At 52.1% G+C, this 18503-nt stretch overlaps 1 protein-coding gene across 2 annotated transcripts; it reads right to left on the reverse strand.

Annotated features, from left to right (window-relative positions):
• Nucleotides 1-1727: 1727 nt before the first annotated feature.
• On the reverse strand, nt 1728-17405 carry CALCOCO1 (calcium binding and coiled-coil domain 1). Of its 2 annotated transcripts, XM_082634526.1 has the most exons (15): nt 17307-17405; nt 14927-15106; nt 14487-14589; nt 13344-13534; nt 11605-11763; nt 11069-11217; nt 9320-9410; nt 7012-7167; nt 6555-6809; nt 5968-6093; nt 5371-5466; nt 4892-5000; nt 4456-4658; nt 3753-3859; nt 1728-2791 (listed from the first exon to the last, which is right to left on the reverse strand). In XM_082634526.1, the coding sequence occupies exons 2-15, from the start codon at nt 15080-15082 to the stop codon at nt 2614-2616; spliced, it is 2079 nt and encodes a 692-aa protein (XP_082490652.1). In that variant the 5' UTR covers nt 15083-15106; nt 17307-17405; the 3' UTR covers nt 1728-2613. The 2 variants fall into 2 exon arrangements, with proteins under 2 accessions (XP_082490652.1, XP_082490653.1); XM_082634527.1 differs by lacking the exon at nt 6555-6809.
• Nucleotides 17406-18503: the final 1098 nt, after the last annotated feature.

Raw genomic sequence — 18503 nt, forward strand, 5'->3', positions numbered from 1 at the left:
CTCTACATTTCTGGGGAACTCCTAGTCTGAGGTGCCAACTGCACACCTGAAGACATACGAAGGGCAGAAAGGAGGGATTGGAAACTCTAGATACCCAGGTTAAGGGGTCCAGTGAGGGACTGGGGGACTTTGTGGAGGAGGGGAGTGTGGAACAGGTTTGGGAAAGTGAGGCAGAACTGGGCTGGGGGGAAAGGAAAGAGGTGAAAATGACCCATGCAGTTTTGGAGGTGGGAAAGAACAAAACTTACGCTGCAGTCGTCGTAAGTGCTTTTAGTCTGGCAGTGTCTGTGTCAATGGCCTTGTGCAGCTACCCGTGTGGCTCCTGCCGGTGTGTGTGCAGCTTTGCAGGGGATGTGGGATGGCAGTAAAGGCCCTGGGTCCCTCTTTCTGTCGCCCTTCCTCCTCTTCTGCACTAGTGGGGGCACCCTTCTAGAAGCAGGATGTCTGGGTTCCAGATTCTTCCCTCCCCAACCTCCCCCAGACATAAATCACACACGATTTCATTCAATGCACCTCCTGCTGGGGATGTTGGCTCATAATTCCTCTCTGATTAACCCCCGCTACCCCGGCAAGTTTACAGGCCAAGAGAGGGAGGGGATAAGGGGGAGGGAAAAAGGAGGGATGGGGGGCATCCCAGGCCGGTGATGGATGCCTCTGTCAGCCCGGCTCGTATTTATTAATAGTCTTAATACGGGAAGCAATAAAGGAAGAGAGGGATTCTATTAATTAAATCATTGTTATAATTAACTTTCATTAAAGTAGGATCAATAAAGAGGAGTTGAGATGGAGAGAGGAGAGATCCATTATCTCTAATTTCCTTGGAAGGGATTCAGGGAACGAGATGGGGTTGCTAGGAGACAGCAACGTGAGGGAAGAAGGAAGGATGTAAGATGTCACCCAGGTGGGGCTGGAAGGGGGGTGGGCAGGAGGGTTTCAGGTGGATGGAGAGAGGGGACGGTGGGGGTGGCCCACCCACAGGCCCTGCAGGGAATGGGGGTGGCTGATAAGGGAGCTATTGGGATGGAAGCCAGGGGGCTGTAGGCACGGTTAATGCCCGACATTGCTGAGAGTCTCGGTGAGCACGTGGGTCCTTAATGCATGCTTTGTGATGCTGTGTGTGTGTGTCTGCCTAGTCTGTGAAGCTGGCTAGGGTGGATGAATGTGTTTTTGTGATTGTGGAGTCTGCGTGTACATATGGGTGTGTGAGGATGGCAACAGAGGGAGAGAGGCAGGGCTGGGAGGAATTCAAATAATCTCTAGAGGTAGGAGGTTTAGGACATTTCTTACGAAGCGGATACTCAAAGGTGTGCCCTCTTCATAGGAGTAATGTCTGTCCTTTGGCTCAAAGTACAGTGAAGGCTGCTTTGGAGAGTGAAGGTCTCAGTGGTGGAAACCTCCCCCCACTCCCAAGGCACTCACCTTGGCCCATCCAAGGTCCCTCACTGCCCCACCCCTGGGACTAAACCCTTCCCTCTCCTTCAGTTTGCTCCCTCCCACACTGCAGTGTGCCCCAAGCCAGACCCCACCTGAGACAAAGTTTCCTCCCTCCTCTCTTCCCACTGGTGGCCAGCACACCGGGGTGGGGGGCAAGATGGGAAAATACCGACAGCCTCCTCCCCAAGGCAGCGGTGGGGGTGGGGGGGGTCTCTTCCTCCCTCCCTCCCTCTTCCCTCCACTAAGGTCTAACAGCCAGAGGTCTTGACCTTCTCTGATCCAGCCACACCTCATGATAAGAACACATTTTATTAGAATAGTTATACATATCATATAAATATATTTGTCCAGCTACAGGTAGGGAGAGGGATATGGGGGAGGGAAGCTCTTATTGCTGAGGGGGCACCTGGAGAGGGAGGGAGGGCTGGCAAGTGGGGACACCTGGGACCATTTGTTCTCCCATCCCTCACAGAAGGCACAAACGCATCATTTCTTTCCATGTGAGGACCCTGGGGGGTGGTGGTAGGGAGGGACAGGAGATAGAGTACAGAAAACCTCAAAAATACAAAAGAAACATCCAAACTGAATATCTAATGGTATAGAAAAGGCTGGGCTGGGGTATGGAAGGCAGTGGGGCAAAAGAAGGAGGAACCAGGGAAGTTCAGAACTCGTAGAGACCTAAAGAGGTCATGATGTCAATCCAGGCCCCAGGGAAAACTCAGGTAAACAAACTCAGACCCCAAACAAGAGAGGGTGGGGTGCCCCAGGAGTTGGCTTCGGGGCATCAGAGAGTGTGAGTGTGTGAGTGTGTGTGTGTGTATGTGGTGGTGGTGTAGTGGCTGGTGGGAGTGACAGAAGCAACCAGGGCCAGGAGGGGGTGATTTGATTCCCCCTGGAGAAGGCCTCCTCCATCCGGGTTCCTCCAAAACCACTTTCAGGGAGTAAATTCAGCCACTGCTTCCAAGAAGGAACCCCTTCCTGGACAGAAGAGCCAGGTAGGAGAGGATGAAGTTGGAGAGCTTGGGATGAAATCACACAGGAGCGGGTCTCAGGCAACAGAATATCATGGAGCCGAGTGTGTTGGAAAAGAGGCATGAAACCTAAGTGTACGTCTGTGCATGAGTGTGTGCATGTGTGTAAGTGTGTATTTGTGTGTGTACTGGGGGTGCGGGGGTGGGGTCATTCAAAGGTGAAGGGGTCCTGGGTGCTGAAAAAGAAGTGTCCATCCACGTGGTCCTCCAGGGCGTCCTTATCGCTCTCGGCTGGGAAGCTCTCCTTACAAATAGGACACTCCTTCCATGGGGGGGTGGTAGGGCCCCCAGTGCTGGCCTCTGACAAGGGACCCACCGCAAAGCCACTAAAGAGAGACAGAGGAGAAAGGAGAAGGTCAGTGTGCTCCACTGCCTTCTTAGCTTTTGGACCTCAGGGAGAGGGACCCACACATGTGGGCTCCCAGATGACCCTGTTCCTAACGCAGCAACCTGGCAGTTCTCTCTGCTAGCCTCTCATAGTATCCTTCTCCCCGCAATACTGGAAGCCTTCGTTTCCCAGCTCCCCATGCCCTCTTTTCTTTAGTCCCTGCTGGTTTCTCTAGTACAGAGCCCATCCCCCAACCTCCTGCTCTCCTGCCTCCATCTCCGTCTGCTGCCTAATGAGGCTGAAAACGAGTCTGACATCGTCCTTCATCTTCCTGCTCCAGCCTGGAAGGACGACAGCATCACCCACTCCCTGCCCTGAGCCCATCTCACATCCGGGCAAAGCGGGGGCGGGATGGTAAGATCTCTCTTCCCCCCCGCCTGCCCCTCTGGAACTGTGGAAGAAAAGGGGAGGTAGAGGGGCAATCCGATACTTGAATTCCCCGCCCAAAGGGTCCCCCAGGGAAGTCAGGGAAGACGGATAGCATCTAAGGGGTGACCAGATGGATGCTGGACCCCAGTCTTCTTTCTGTTCCTGTCTCAAGGGGCCTTGGTCACCTCTCTTCAATTCCTGAGAGAGCCTAGGTACTTGCCTGGTGGTTGGGGAAGGGGTAGGGGCAGGAGAGAGGGGATGCTGGGCAATCTGGGCTCCACGGAAGATGGTGCTGCTAGAACAACACAGAAGCCAGTTAAAGGCAGGGCCTCTGAGTGCGCACGTGCACTGATAGGCACCAGTGATTTGGAGTGGTGGGTCATTTTCTGTGTCAATACAACTGTATCTCCTTTTCTTGGTTGGGGCCAAGAAGAGGGAGGTTGGGGGAAGGGCATGAGGACTGTTCACCTGGATGCCCTATCCACGGGCATCCTCCCACCTCCCTCCTGTCCTCCCCCTTTGGCACTCACCCGGCCATGTCATAGAAGGCATTGCCCAGTTCCGGAAGCAGCAGGTTGGCCTCCTCACCACCACTCTGCACAGCTGCCATCAGGACTGATTTCTCATCTTCAGCCTCCTGGGCACCAAAGGGATAGGGTTGAGTTTGGGGGTAGTGTCCCCAGACAGGGGAGCAGCACACTGGGACAGGTAAGGGAAGTCTAGGCCGGGACTGTTAACAGAGAGTTGTAGTAAGAGTGGAGCAGGAGAAGTGGGTTTTTTTTTTTTTTGCGGTATGCGGGCCTCTCACTGTTGTGGCCTCTCCCGTTGCGGAGCACAGGCCCCGGACGCGCAGGCTCAGCGGCCATGGCTCATGGGCCCAGCCGCTCCGCGGCATGTGGGATCTTCCCGGACCGGGGCACGAACCAGTGTCCCCTGCATCGGCAGGCGGACTCTCAACCACTGTGCCACCAGGGAAGCCCAGGAGAAGTGTTTTGATGAGGGCTGGTGCACAGGAAGAGAACGGGTGTGGGGACGAGCGGCTGGCAGCATTGAGGCTACTGGGTCAGACTGGTGTCCACTTGGTGGCCCTGAAGAGAGCCTGTGCCTGCCTGCTCTCCCCCAAGAGAAAAGAGAGCCCTGTATGGCTAAGACTCCCTGCTCTGGAGGCTGGGCCACTTGGGGTTGGTCCTACCTCTTAGCCCTGCCCCTGCCCCATCTCCCCTCTGTGCTCACAGAGTCAGAGCTACTGTCCTCAGCTGGTCCTGAGAGGTGGGGAGCGATGGGAGCCGGCTGGCTGATGACAACTAGGGGAGAAGCCTCTCGTGGCCCTGTGGCAGGGGAGGAGCCCAGGTCTCCACGCTCACACAGACCATAGGGCGGGAGCCTCATGTCTTCTGGAGACTCATCCTCTGAGTCTGTCAGAGCCGCTGGGCAGCCTGCAGGTGAGGGAGTGGGCGGAGAAGAAAGAAGGAAGCATTGTTAGAGGGTCGGATCAGCTCTGGCTTCTCTGGATGAAGTATACAGTTAAGCTAATCAGGGGCCAGGGTCTGGGAAGGAAAAAGGCAAAACACAGAGGGCAGAGGCAGCTCCCAGAGGGGTCACGTGGAGCTTTCCCAACACAGGGAGGGAGAGCGGGGAAGAGGTGTCCCAAGACTGGGGGTGTACAGACGCAGCCCTGTAGTGGCCTCCTCATCCTCTGTGGCAGGGTCCTCATTCCACTTCTCGTCTGCCACCTTCTCCAGGCGGGCCTCCAGCTTTCTCATGTACTCTAGCAGTTCCTGGAGGTGGGGAGGAAAGACGTGTGAGAGGCTGGGAAGATGCGAACCGTGCAGCCCTGCACGGCCTTCCCTTGCGTCCAGCATGAACTCTGAGCACCTCAGGATTAGACGCTTTTGCCAAAGGTGGGGGGCAGTTTAAGGCAGATCCTCCCCCCACAGCCCACAGCCCTCTTTCACCCCTTCCTCCCCCAGCAACCCTCCCCTGTCCTGCCAAGGCAGCTAATAAGAGGAGCCATGGTCCCATTTTTAGCCTCGGGGGCCCTCTTCACAGATGCCAGTTTCTAAGCCAAGAGGTGACAAGAAGATACAAAGTTTCCAGCCCTCAAGTCCCCCGCTGGGGCCTCCAGGGGGCTGGGTTATGGATTCTCACCTGCTTCTCCTCCTGGAGCTGCTCCTTTTCCTTCTGGAGCACGCGCAGGGCCGACCGCAGCTCCACCAGCTCCCGCCTACTCTCTGACAACTGCACCTGAGCAGAAAGGGTCAGAAGGAATCTGGAGCCTAGAAGGTACCTCCCAGAACCTGGGCTCTGACCTGGACGCAACAATCTAGAACCACGACTCTCCGTGCCTTCGCTCCTCTCTTGCCCTGACACACAGGAGGCCCCGACACTCTTCTTCCACGAGTCCCTTGTCTTGGCCGCAGGAGCCTCAGCTGAGTCCTAGTCTCTGTCTCCCAAGTGGGGACCTGGATGACTGCCTCTGGGCTGGGGTGCAGAGGGCTTGGTCATAGCAGGGGGCACTCTAGAATTCTCCTAAGTCATCCCTACTGGGCCCAGAATGTGTGCCGAGAGCAGAAAGGGACATGGCATGCTTCAAACCAACGAGGGCTGGGGGGCATGCAAGTGGGATGCTGCCCAACAGAGAAGTGAGTGCCTAGAACTTCTGAGCCCACAGCCAAGACAGAGGGAAGCAGCACTGATGCCTCAGAAGGCCCGGGCCCAGGCCTCTCAGGTGGCCGGGCGCCTCACCAGGCTAGAGTCCTTTTCCTGGGCCAGTTCAGTCTTGAACACTTGGTTCTGGGTCTTCTCCTCCTGTACTGCCTTTTCCAGTCGAAGTATCTCTGCACTCAGCTTTAGGATCTTGTCCTTCTCGGCCTGGGAGACGCCGAAAAGGAAAACGGGAGCGTAAAGGAAATGGGATGCCACTGGCAACAGCACCATTCCTCACTGTGTCTCTTCTTTATTTAACTGAGTATTTTGGAGTGATTTCCCCTTCTTGCCTTCCTCATCCCCTGTACCCCCGAATGGAGGAAGGTCCCTGACAGCATGGCACCTTGCTAATCAGGGATGGGTATCACGGCAGGGCCGGTGCCTAGGACGGTAAATGTTTCTGAATCAACATGGTAACCAAGACAGCTGCTACAGAGATCAGGATCTAGACACTCTGCTCAGGGAGGGGCCACACCTGGACAGCGACTGTACCTCCCTCACAGCTTCTGCCCACCCATAAGTCCTCTAAGGTTCTCACCCCCGTCTCTCTCCTCCCAGGGGATCTGACCACACAGAGGGTGCGGGCAGTAGCAGCCAGGGGCATGTAGATCCCCCCATCCCTCTACCTCCACACTCTGCAGCAGCCCCGCCCGCTCCTTGCTCCACTGGCTTTTTTCCTCCTTCAAGTGCAGACTGAGCTCAGCCAGCCTGCCGTTGACTCCAGCCACTTCCAGGCGGCTGCGGTGCAGCTCTGCTATGGTGCGGTCCCTGGCTCCCGCTGCGCTGGCCAGCTCCTCCCCCAGAAGGGCGGCTTTCTGCTGGCTTGAGGCTGCAAGCTCCTGGGCCCCTCGAAGCTGCTCCTTCAGGGGCTCCAGCTCAGCCTCAGGAGAAAGGAGGAGATGGAATCAGGGCTCCCAGTGAGTCATTTGTGAGCCCGGAAGGTAACTAGGCTCCCTCCACTCCCCCACCACATCAGGACTCAGGACTGGGTTGTTTAATCTTGAGCCATGTCTTTCTCCCCTACTTGTCTACAACCAGCCCTGGAACATTTTCCACTCCCTGTTGCCTAGGGGCTTCACTCACCACCCGCTGCTGGGCCTGGCCGAGGGTGTCCTTCATCTGGGCCATCTTGTCCTTCAGTCGCTGGGCCTGAGCACTCTGCTCCTCCTGCCGGCCCCTGGCCTCCTGCAGCTCCAAATTCAAGCGACAGTTCTCCTGCTGTGCCACCTGGAGCTCAGCCTGAGGGCAGTAGAGAGCAGGTAAGGAAAGGGGATACATATTTGGGGTGGCCATGGAGGTGGGCCTCTGTGATGAGAGAAGCCAAGGTTCCACTCCTCAGATTTAACACAAACTCAGGCATTCAACCCTGGCCAGCCCTTTCTGGGTTCTCAGTGAAAAGCGTCTCAATCCTGAGCAACCCGTCTCCAGTGGCACAGCCTGGGGTCTTCCCCTGCCCCATGTCTGCTTCCCCGCTCTTCCTTTTCGATCAAAACTCAATCTGGGGCCTCCCTGGTGGCGCAGTGGTTGAGAGTCCGCCTGCCGATGCAGGGGATACGGGTTCGTGCCCCGGTCTGGGAGGATCCCATATGCCGCGGAGCGGCTGGGCCCGTGAGCCATGGCCGCTGGGCCTGCGCATCCGGAGCCTGTGCTCCGCAACGGGAGAGGCCACAACAGTGAGAGGCCCGCATACCGCAAAAAGAAAACAAAACAAAACAAAACAAAAAACAAACAAACAAAAAAAAACAAACAAAAAAAACCTCAATCTGGATGTCCTGCAGGCCTCTCACACTCGGCATAATCTACCTCCCACTCCACCCCCGTACTTGCCACTCTTGTTTGTCCATGGCACTACTTCTCAAGTCACTTGGGCTGGATACCTCAGTGCCACACGTGGTTCTGTTCTCTCCCTAGTGGCCCACAGGATGGACGCTTCTCCATCCTCCATCTTGTTCACAGCCATTTTCTCTTTTTCTACTGTTACCACGACCACATTAGCTCAGGCTCTGGTCATTTCTTGCTTGGACTACTGAATAATCTCACAACTAGCTCATTTTCCACAAGGCAATCAGATTAATAATCTTTTTTTCTTTTTTCCCCCTGGCCGCGCCACGTGGCTTGTGGGATTTTAGTTCCCTGACCAGGGAGTGAACCCAGGCCCTCAGCAGTGAAAGTGCAGGGTCCTAACCACTGGACTGCACTGGACCAGAATTCCCAGATTAATCTTCTTTAAGAACATTCTTTAAGTATGTGTCCCCCACTTGAAAATCATCAATGCCTCTCACTGCTTACAGAATAAAGACTAAACTCAAGAACCTCTACAATCTGACCTAGGCCTTACCTCAAACTCTTTACCCACACATTCAACTGCTCTGAGTGTCCTGGACTCTAAGCCTTTGCTCATGTTTTTTTGGGGTTTTTTTAGAATTTATTTTTTATTTATGTATTTATTTATTTATGGCTGCATTGGGTCTTCATTGCTGCGCGTGAGCTTTCTCTACTTGCAGTGAGCGGGGGCTACTCTTCCTTGTGGTGCGCAGGCTTCTCCTTGCGGTGGCTTCTCTCGTTACAGAGCACGGGCTCTAGGCGCTCGGGCTTCAGTAGCTGTGGCGCGAGGGCTCAGTAGTTGTGGCTTGCGGGCTCTAGAGCGCAGGCTCAGTAATTGTGGCACACGGGCTGAGGTGCTCCGTGGCACATGGGATCCTCCCGGACCAGGTCTCGAACCTGTGTCCCCTGCATTGGCAGGCGGATTCTTAACCACTGAGCCACCAGGGAAGCCCCTCATGTGTTTCTCTGTTCCTAGAATGGCCTCCCTCTCATCTCTGTCCACTCAAATTCTACCTACTCTTCACTGCTGAACAAATGGTTTTCAGACCATCTCCCATAGAAGCCTAGGGTTCTGATGAAGCCATTTAGAAGCTGAAATATTTGATTTCAACTTCTTCCAAATTATGAAAAATTATGTTGAAAAATAATGCACAAACTCACAAGTTAGCACACTGGAGATCATCAAGCACTGATATGTGCTTCCAGGTTAATTCATTTTTGTGCAAAGCTCAGAATAAAGTTTCAATTGTATTTTCTATTGACGTGGAGAGCAAACTGAGATCTCAAGGTAGAAGCTTAAAAATTATCATTTGCACCTGCTTGTGCGTGAGACTCAAGGTGTTCTCAATACTGTACAACCACGACACAATACAGAAACATATTAGCTGCTGAGGCTGACAAAACAGTCATCCATAACCTCCAATTTCCAAGTCTGGTATCCATCAAAATTATCTAATTGCTTTCATTGCTTTATAAGTAAATGTTATGCATTTGAATTTATAAAAGTAAATTTATAGTAAAGCACTGGATGGATAATTGAGAAAGCAAACCAACTCTGAGCCCTTACCTCGCTTTGCTCCTTGTCTGCCTGCACTTCCTTCAGCTGCCCAAGGAGCTTCTCTTGTTCCCGAGTCAGGGCCTTCACCGTGTCTCTAACCCTGTGAGTGGTGGATGCAATGTCAGAAGACCGACTGGTCACCAGAGAAGGAACAAAGACTCAGACTTCTGTCTTGAGCCCTTCTGTTGGGGCTCCTCTAGCCCAGACCTCCACTTCTCTCTGGGATGCCCAAATCCCCAAACCAAGATGATCCAGTTCTAAGCCCCAAGTACCCAAGATTCCTAGTTTTAGAGCACAATATAGAAATAAACAGTTGTTCTTTTCTCTTTATGTATCACTTTAAGGGAAGTTCTGCTGATGGCTTCCCAGTTGTTTGCACTGAATCAAGAGACCAGAATTCAGTCTTTTCTAGACAAGGGGCAGTCATTATTGATGATAAACTTTTGATCTAGAAGTCGGCAGATGTTATTTGTAAAGGGCCTGACAGTAAATATTTTAGGCTCTGCAGGCCATGTGGACTTCTGTGGCAACCTCTCAACGCTGCCACTGCAGTGTGGAAGCAGCCATGGACAATATGTAAATGAATGAGTATGGCTGTTCCAGTAAAATTTTATTTATGAACACTGGAATTTGAATTTCATATGATTTTCACATGTCACAAAATATTACTCTTCTTTTGTTTTTCAACCACTAAAAATTGTCAAAACCATTCTTACCTTGTGGGCTGTACAAAACCACGTGCGTGGCAGGCTAGATTTGGCATGTGGGTCACAGTTTGCTGACCCCTGGTCTACACAGTCCCTGATCTTTTCCAGATGCTCGGTTTGATCCCAATTTTTCTATTCCATGATTTAGAACCTAGACATTTAGTATCTCTCTAGGGCAAGGCTAACATACCCTGGACTGAAGAAGCCTTAGTGATCAACTCACTTTTTACTCTGGGTCTTGATAGCATGCCTCTTTCCTTTAAAGAGTTTTTCTAAAAATACTGAATCTACCAGTACTGAATGAAAGAAACTTAATTATGTCATTTGATGAAAGAAGTGTTTCTCCTGGTGAAAATCTGAAGGACAGGCATGGGAGGTGGTCAATATTCGTGCCATTTGGTAGAAAGAATAGTTGTCTGGCAGAAGAAAGAAATTTATTCTATGTGGCTCCAGAGGTCTAAACCAGGACCAAGGAATGAAAGTTATAGGAGGGTAAATACAACACAACAGATACAAAAATGACAGCTGTCTGATATTGAAAGAGGCTGCCTTCTGAGGTAGGATCTTCCCTCACATACCCTCTTAAATACTTTACATTCCTCCCAATGCTAAGATTCTATGATTTGTACCTTTTTTTCAGGGCAGACATCCCATAACATTTCTGGGATTTCCTAATAGTGAGAACAGAGTCTAATCTTATGCTTTGCTGAGGTAAAATCTGAAATCCATCCTCTCTTATCTTGCCTGGACCGTCCTATCCATTCTCTTCTTCCAAATCCTCCACTCCTAGCTCCTGCTTTGCCTTTGCTGCACAATAAATGGTAATAATGATTATTTCCGAAGGTGAGGAATACAGAATAGGTTAGGTAAGATGGAAGCGAGCTTGGCAGAAAAATTACACCCAGTAATTGGAATATTCTGAGTGAGGTTGAGAAGAGAAAGAGAAACCATGTGAGATGGAGAGCAGGTCTTGCCTACCTGACATGGGAGGCTGGGGTTCGAGGGTCACGGGAAGCAAAGGGAAGTAATGGGGGTAGAGGGGTCTCCTCACCTGTCCAGCTCCACCTCTTTTGTCAGCACCTTCTCACTGATAGTCTGGATGTCATCTTCCAGCTCCAGGATGCGGGCCATGTGGTCTCCCTGTTGCCGGCTCAGGACATCCCTCTCTTCCGTGAGCTCCCCATGGGACCGGGAAAGTCCCTGGAATTAAGGTTCCCCAAGAAGAAGAGGGAAGCTGAGATTCATCTCTCAAAGAGTGCAGTAAAGGCTTAGGAGAATTCCTAAGTTTGACTATCCACCCTTCTACCCGGTCACCTTCCTTGAAGAAGAAACCTTCCCGGTGAAGACGGCCACCTCCACCCTAACTCAGCACTCCTGTGTTCAGAGAACTGAGTCTCACTACAAATTTGGGACGTGTCTCCCATCATATCCAGTTTAACAGTACTTGTGACCCCCTAAACCTATATCTTAGATGCCAGCACCATCTTAACAGCCCACTGATGTCTCCCCTTTACTGTCTTCACTGGGTTCAGATTTTGGACCCCAGGTGAGCAGGCAGCCCCCTCCCCGCAGCAGCCCTGTTCCCACCTTGTACTGCTCCTCCAGCGCCACGTGCTCCTGCCTGGTGGATGCCAGAGCCGTCTCGAGCTCCTGTACTCGTCTCCTGAGCTCTGTCACCTGCCCCTCCAGCTGCAGCTTCAGCTGCATCAGGTCATTCCTCTCTTGCTGGCTCTCATCCAGCTGGTTCTACAGGGGACGGGATGAGAAGGGGAGTCTGCCTGTGAAGCGCCCATTCCAAGGTCCCATCCCCACCGCTCTGCAGATGCATGTCAGGGCTGGGAAGTTACATCAGTACAGGCTATAAAGAGGTGAGTCAGGGGAGGCCTGGTGTGCTACTGAACCCTGCCCACCACCCATCAGACACACCAGCTCCCGGCACGCTGAACTGCCCACCCCTCTCATCTTTTCCCCGCTGAGGCCTGGTCCCTCCTTTGCCCAGCAATTGCAGGAACCCCTTGTCTGGCAGAAGTCTTTCTCAATCCACACAGACAAAGGGGATGGTTTCCCTAATTTTACCCTATCTGTTCTGGAGTCAGACAGATGTGGGTTTAAATCTCCAGTACAATTTTTACTAGCTAGGTGACTTTGAACAAGTTACTTAACTTCTCTGAGTCTCTCTCTTCATATGTAATGTGATCCCTTAGCCTGGGTTGTTTTAAGGTTTAAATGAGAACAATGAATGTAAAAACAGAACACGGGTAGGAGATCACCCACCTCTGACTTATGTAAGATATAAACATCTTCCTATTCTTGTATTGATTCCATATGTTTAGAGGGTTCCATAGGGCAGGAGTTTGTGTAAATCACAAACTACTCATTCCCACCTGCTGAGCTTTCCTCAGGCCTGTCCTCTTGTCTGGGGAATGTACTTCCTCCCCACCTAGTCCTGTCCTCCACCTTCCTTCAGGAAGTCTTTCTTGCTAACGTCTGCCTCCACTCCCTAATTCTTCTCTATTTGGTCCAACAGAAAAATAATACAAGCTACATAAATAATTTAAAATTTTCTAGTAGACACTTAAGAAAATTAGTAAGAAGCAGATGGAATTCATTTATCTAACCCAGTCAATCCAAAATGTTATCAATTCAATATGTAATCAACATAAACAATTACTGAGATCTTTTACATTCTTTGTGTGTGTTTGTGTGTGTGTGTGTGTGTGTTTTGGCTGTGCCACGCAGCTTGTGTGAACCCAGGTCCTTGGCAGTGAGAGTGTGGAGTCCTAACCAGTACACTGCCAGGGAGTTCCCTACATTCTTTTTTTAAATACTAAGTCTTCAAATCCGGTGTGTATTTTATCCATACAGAACACCTCAATTTTAGACCACTCACATTTCAAGTGCTTAAGAGCCACATGTGGGTAGTGGGGGCACAGGTCTGGGGCCCTACTGATCTGCTCTCACTCCTCACTTGCCCTGGAAGTGGGTCTCATCCTCCCCTTCCTTGCAGTGTTCCTTCCCCGCGTGGCCTCCCTCTACCCTTTGCATCTTCCTCTAGTGCCTAGGGAAGGCTCCTGGAGAAGGAAGGATCAAAAAATTCTTAGGAAATATTGAGTGACTTTGGCCTGTGGGTGGCTTGCTTTCCTACCCTATGTGTTCGTGTCTGTCTGTGTCAGATTGAGACTTTCCTGTAGGCAAGGCTTTGTATAACTCCCAGCGAGGTCTGCAGTTGAAGCTACAGCAAGGGGAGGGTGAAGCGGGAAGGGGCCCCTTGCAATGCTATCCTCCGGCGCCCTCGCCCAGGAGCAGCTCTGTTGCTCTGCTCTCACCTGCAGCACAGTTGCCTTGGGAACAACCAGCAGGATGTCAGAGCCGCCGTCAGTCTCCTCCAGGGTCACCAGTTCATCCATGGGCCGTGGCTCTCGGAACTGGAAAGGGGGGCTCTGCCCACACACCCGGCCCTGGCGGTTCACATACCGGAACTGGTAGAGCTGGGCTCCGGGTTTGGGCAGGTAGCTGGCTGTGGGAAGAAGTACAGACCCAGGACCCCAATATGATCCCAGGCCCTCAAGTGCTCAGCAGGTTCCCCTTCCCCTTGATGTGTCTTATTATCCATTGTCTTTGGCCCCAGCCCGTTGTTACCTGTTCTATAGACTGTTTTCTCTCCTCTCCACCTCCCACAGGCTATTTCTGATCCCTGGGATACTCTTCTCCCTCCTTTCTGCCTGGCCTTCTCTTTCCTCTCTTTCCCAAACCTACCCTCCTTAATAATAATAACAAAAACAACAACAATGCTAGTTACCATTTTTTTTTTTTTTTTTTTTTGCAGTTCGCGGGCCTCTCACTGTTGTGGCCTCTCTCATTGCGGAGCACAGGCTCCGGACGCGCAGGCTCAGAGGCCATGGCTCACGGGCCCAGCTGCTCCGCGGCATGTGGGATCTTCCTGCACCAGGGCACGAACCCATGTCCCCTGCATCGGCAGGAGGACTCTCAACCACTGTGCCACCAGGGAAGCCCACTAGTGACCATTTTTTGAGTACCCATTACGTACCAGGCACTTTGCTAACAGCTTTATCTGTATCATTTAAAATGTTCATATTGTCCCTGTAAGCCAGGCATCCCCTTTTACTGTTAAGATAACAGACACAGAGAGGGTAAGTAATTTGCCCCAGGTCAAACAGCTTGTAAGTAATTAGAGCTGAGATTTGAACCTGGGTCTTTCAAAATCTAATGACCATCTTCTTGTTAATATATGAAGCCACTTTTCCCTCTTCCCTAACCCCTAGTCCCACAAGAAGAGTTCCTCCTTTTTTGGTAAGAGGCAGGACTAGCGGCCCTTTTACAGTTCCTTTCTTGTCTGAATCCCTGATTCTTTGAAAATCCCATGGTTCTGTATCTGCTGAGGCCACTACCCTCTTCCAAACCTCCATCCCCTTGACTCCTCCCTCCCGGTTTTCCCTCTTCCCTTGTACCTTGGAACTGGACACTGGCATGGATGGGGGAACCATCAGTTGCACTTTCAGGCACCGAAGACCACACAAACGTGTGGTAATCCCGGACACAGGCAGCCTCCACCTGTCAAAGCCCACGGTGGAAGAGGGGTATAGTGATGCACCTACCAGCTCCGGAAGGTGGAAAAGGCTGAGGGATCGAACCGGGGGTGGGTAGGATGGTGTTGCAGTGGCAAGGATGCTGAGAGGCAGGGGAAGTGGGGGGATGCTAGTGTGTCAGGGGAGAGCAAGGCTAAGATGGGGAGATGGGCTTTGCTTACACACATGGCCTTGTCATCTGTGACATCTTTCTCCCTTCCTCTCTATCATCATGAGGTTGAGAATTCAGAAAGCAAATCATTCCCCTTATTCCAGACAACCCATGGCCCGTAAGCCTGAGCCAAAAGGGGGTCCAGGGATACCTTGAAGATGCCAATCCAGTCGCTGGCGCTGGGCACAGTGCCTGGGGGGAGCGTGTAGTGACACTCCACCTTGGTGTTGGGGACGTAGGTCCGGGCTACATTCAGAAAGTTGACTCCACCCCGGGATGGTGCCCGGCTTAGCGATGATTCTTCCATTCTGGCCCTGAGATGGCTGCCCTCCTATGAAACGAAGATTGAATATCCTGAAGTCTCTCCCCCTCCGCCTCTCTGCCCCCCAACTCTGTCCCCACCCACAGCCCCTGCTCCTGGAGACGGAGGCGTATCTGGTTTCCAGCCCCTGAGGGTTACAGGACCCTTTAAAGGTATCAGTCTTAGTCTCTAGGGCATAGGTCTGGCCTTCTGGGTCAGTACCCATCCCGGCTCACACTGTACCCTCTGAGTCACAGACTCTCCCTAGAGGTAAGAGCTCTCTAATTTCTGCTCCCTTTTCACAGCCCCACTGACCAAGCCTCAGTCTCCCAGGCTCGGCCTCCTGTAGTCCCTCCTTTTCCATCTCTTAATAGCCTTGACCATTCCAAATTCTTCAGCCTCCATCTCCCCACCCCATCCCCTACATATTCTGGCTCTTGAATTCAACATCCAACTGAGGCGGGGGGCCCCTTCATTCTGAGCAGGCCTCCTTGCCCACTCCAGCTATACCCAGGAATGACTTAGGACACCTGAAAACAGCAACTCTCTCTGAAAGTAACGAGTGAGTCTTTGGAGCTGGAATATGGCTGGGGGTACGAAGAGACCAATCTTCAAGCCCCTGAACTCTCACCCTCTCTCCCCGTCTCTCAGCTGTCTTCCGCCACGAGCAAAAAAAAAAAAAAAAGCCCGCACTCTCATCCAAGAGACAAAGCGAAAGGGGCGATAAAAGGAAAGATAGGTTCTGTTCCTCACTCATTCCTCCAGGAAGTCAAGAATTCTGGAGGCGGCTGCTTCAAAGGGTGGAGTGAAACACTCAGCAGGAACGTGGTGCTGCGGGGAGATGGAATGTGGGGGCCTGGAGCCAGGAAAGCCCCACCCTCGGGTAGGGACAGCCTGGAAGTAAGGGGCCCTGGGAAGGGAAATGTACACATAATGTTGAGAGAAGGAGAAATGGTTCAAAAAGAACCTCATATTCTTCTCTTCAGGTCTTGCCAGGAGCAGGGATAGAAACCTACTGGTTTGACGGTTCGTTAATCCATCGCTAGTATTCCCCCCCACCATTTTCTCTGCTTCCCTTAGCCTCAATTCTAAGTGCCTGAACCCTTCCATCTGCTTGGATTGGTAGTTGGAGGCATGCTATAGGATGGGATTAAGACGAAGTGTTCCAAGTTAGGTGGGGAGAGTTCAATGGAAAATATGAGGCTAGGGTGAGGAAAGATAACAACAGTCAAGGGAACTCCTAAGCCCAGGGCTGTGAGATGGCCCATCTCATCTCCAGCCCACTGAGCTTTGTCCTGTGTCAGTCACAGTAATGCACGTCCAATCAACCATGGCCACTAGTCATGTGCACGCCCCCAAACATCACAAACCCACACGAGGCTGAAGCCAGGTGGGTAGGGACTTTAAAAGAGGACAGAAAATCAGTAAAGAAGGGAAGGTGGGTCAGCTCTACCAAAAGGAGCTACTTCTCCCTCCAAAATAGAGACTGAATTGACGACAAGAAGTTTCTCTGAATTTTCATCTCTCTGAAAAATCCCTAGTTAAAACTAGTCCATGTTTTTTTTCCAAATACAATTCTTCTGGCTTTCTAAGAGGGGGTGAACTGTCCTCACAGACATTGTCCTGGGGACCCCAACTATTCCCCACAAACAAAATTCAAAAAAGCTGGAAATATCCCCCAGGCCTGAATGAGAGCTCTGGGCAACTAAGGTGTATATGTGTAGCCAGATTCAGGTGTTTGCATGGGGCGGGGAGGGGGGTGTCCCCATCCCCCCCCACGCTGTAGGGCTCTAGAGTTCTTTGACACTCTACACCTTGGAAGCTTCCCCCCCGCCAAGGGATTCAGCGTGGTAAAGGCCTTTGGGTTGGTGGCGGGGCGCGGGAGCTGGCGGTTTGGGGGATTAGGGGTAAGGGAAGGTTTGTGGGGTCAAGTCTTGCCGGGCCGAGAACGAGCAGACTTAAGCCTCCCTCACAACTCCCTTAGGTCTATCAAGCTTTATAGAGAAGGACTGAGAGGGAGGCGAGAACAGTCAGGGGGCAGCCCCTGATCAGGGCCCCCTTGAGACCAAGAACTCCCGAAACAGCGGGGTGGCTTCTCCAGTACGGAAAGTGTTAACACCCAAACGCTCCTGCTTCCCCCTTCTACGGTTCCCTTAGATTATCCTTTCACAGACTGGGAAGTGGGGGGATCCCCCATAAGATCGCCCCCAAATTAGGCCAAGTTTCTTACCCCACAGACGGATCAGCTGTCCCCTCACCTTTCACCAACAACAAAAACAGCACTCGGCTCCGAGAGGGGGAGGGAGAGGGGTGGGCGCGAGGGCTTCTGGGGTTTGTGGTTCCTCCGCGCGTTTTTTGCCAGTGAGCTTGAGCATATCTGGGACTACATGTGCCAGGAGGCTGTGCGCAAGGAGGGCGGAGTAGAGGGCGGCCGTAATAGCGGCGTCACCGCCGCATCCTGGGAGGCGTAGTTCTCACTTCCGCGGCAGCAAATGAGGGTGTGGCCAACAAAGGACTTCACGGCCCAAGATTCCTTGCGAGGGGGCAGGCTAGATGAGTGGCGACTGCTGGTTGGTACCGTGCGTGGTTGGGGGGTGGGGAGGAGTTACGGCTCTAACGCCCTCACGGTAATACTTCAGAGAGGGGCGAACGAGTTTGGGTACGGACTCCAGTTTACTTTTAACACCAACCTGCGAGGTAGGCAGTTTTGTTATCCACCCTTTACAGATGAAAAAACTAAAGCCCAGAACGGTTACGGAACCGGTCTAAAGTATCAAAGCTATGAGATGGTAGGATTGCACGACTCCAAGTGCTCTCGCCCCTACATCACAGCTACGTACCATTTAGGGGATAGGAAACTGTATAAGAGCTGTGGTAGCAGGTTCTCCTTTGCTTCAACCTCAGGGACAGCCCCTGTAAAAACTGTTGTGTGCACCGCTGACCGTTTTTTTCCAACTTGGAGGTTTCACTGCCAGGGGCCTGCCGGTACTCACAGTCCTGGCCTGGGCATCCCTGGAATGGCCTCTAGGTCCAGGAGGAGGATCCATTGTCTGACGTGGTGGTGTGGGGAGAGGAGGGGGGAAGCTGAAGTGAGAAGAATCAAGTTGAAAAGGGAACCTGGCATAATTCAGGACGGGTCACAATTCAGAAACAAGACACTTGTGGGGCTAGTTTGCCCAAGCTTCTTAACTGGTTTAAATTAATTAGGATAACAATCCATGTGCTTTTGTTTAGAAGAGGTGAAAGATTCACATTCCTCCCACACACACCCCCCCCCCAGTCACATTAAAGACTTGGGCATCCTGCTCCCCCTACCTGCTCTGGACCCTCCAAGTAGTCTGAGGCATTCAAAATGATCTCTCTTTCTGTCTCCGTATTAGGGATTACAGTCTGAAGATTGATTTGATCTTCCTGGGTGCCTGCTTTA

The sequence above is a fragment of the Mesoplodon mirus genome (genome assembly GCF_964341445.2).
Source record: "Mesoplodon mirus genome assembly, chromosome: 11".
Classification (NCBI taxonomy): domain Eukaryota; kingdom Metazoa; phylum Chordata; class Mammalia; order Artiodactyla; family Ziphiidae; genus Mesoplodon; species Mesoplodon mirus.

What these genes read in the sequence shown, in the direction of transcription:
- CALCOCO1 (XM_082634526.1), bottom strand. Translation starts at nt 15,082, where the DNA reads ATGGAAGAATCATCGCTAAGCCGGGCACCATCCCGGGGTGGAGTCAAC. An exon ending in AGGAAAAGGACTCTAGCCTG is followed by an intron (nt 5,467 to 5,967) that starts GTGAGGCGCCCG and finishes CTTTCTGCTCAG; the next exon opens with GTGCAGTTGTCAGAGAGTAG. An exon ending in AGCTCCAGGAGGAGAAGCAG is followed by an intron (nt 5,001 to 5,370) that starts GTGAGAATCCAT and finishes CCCCACCTCCAG; the next exon opens with GAACTGCTAGAGTACATGAG.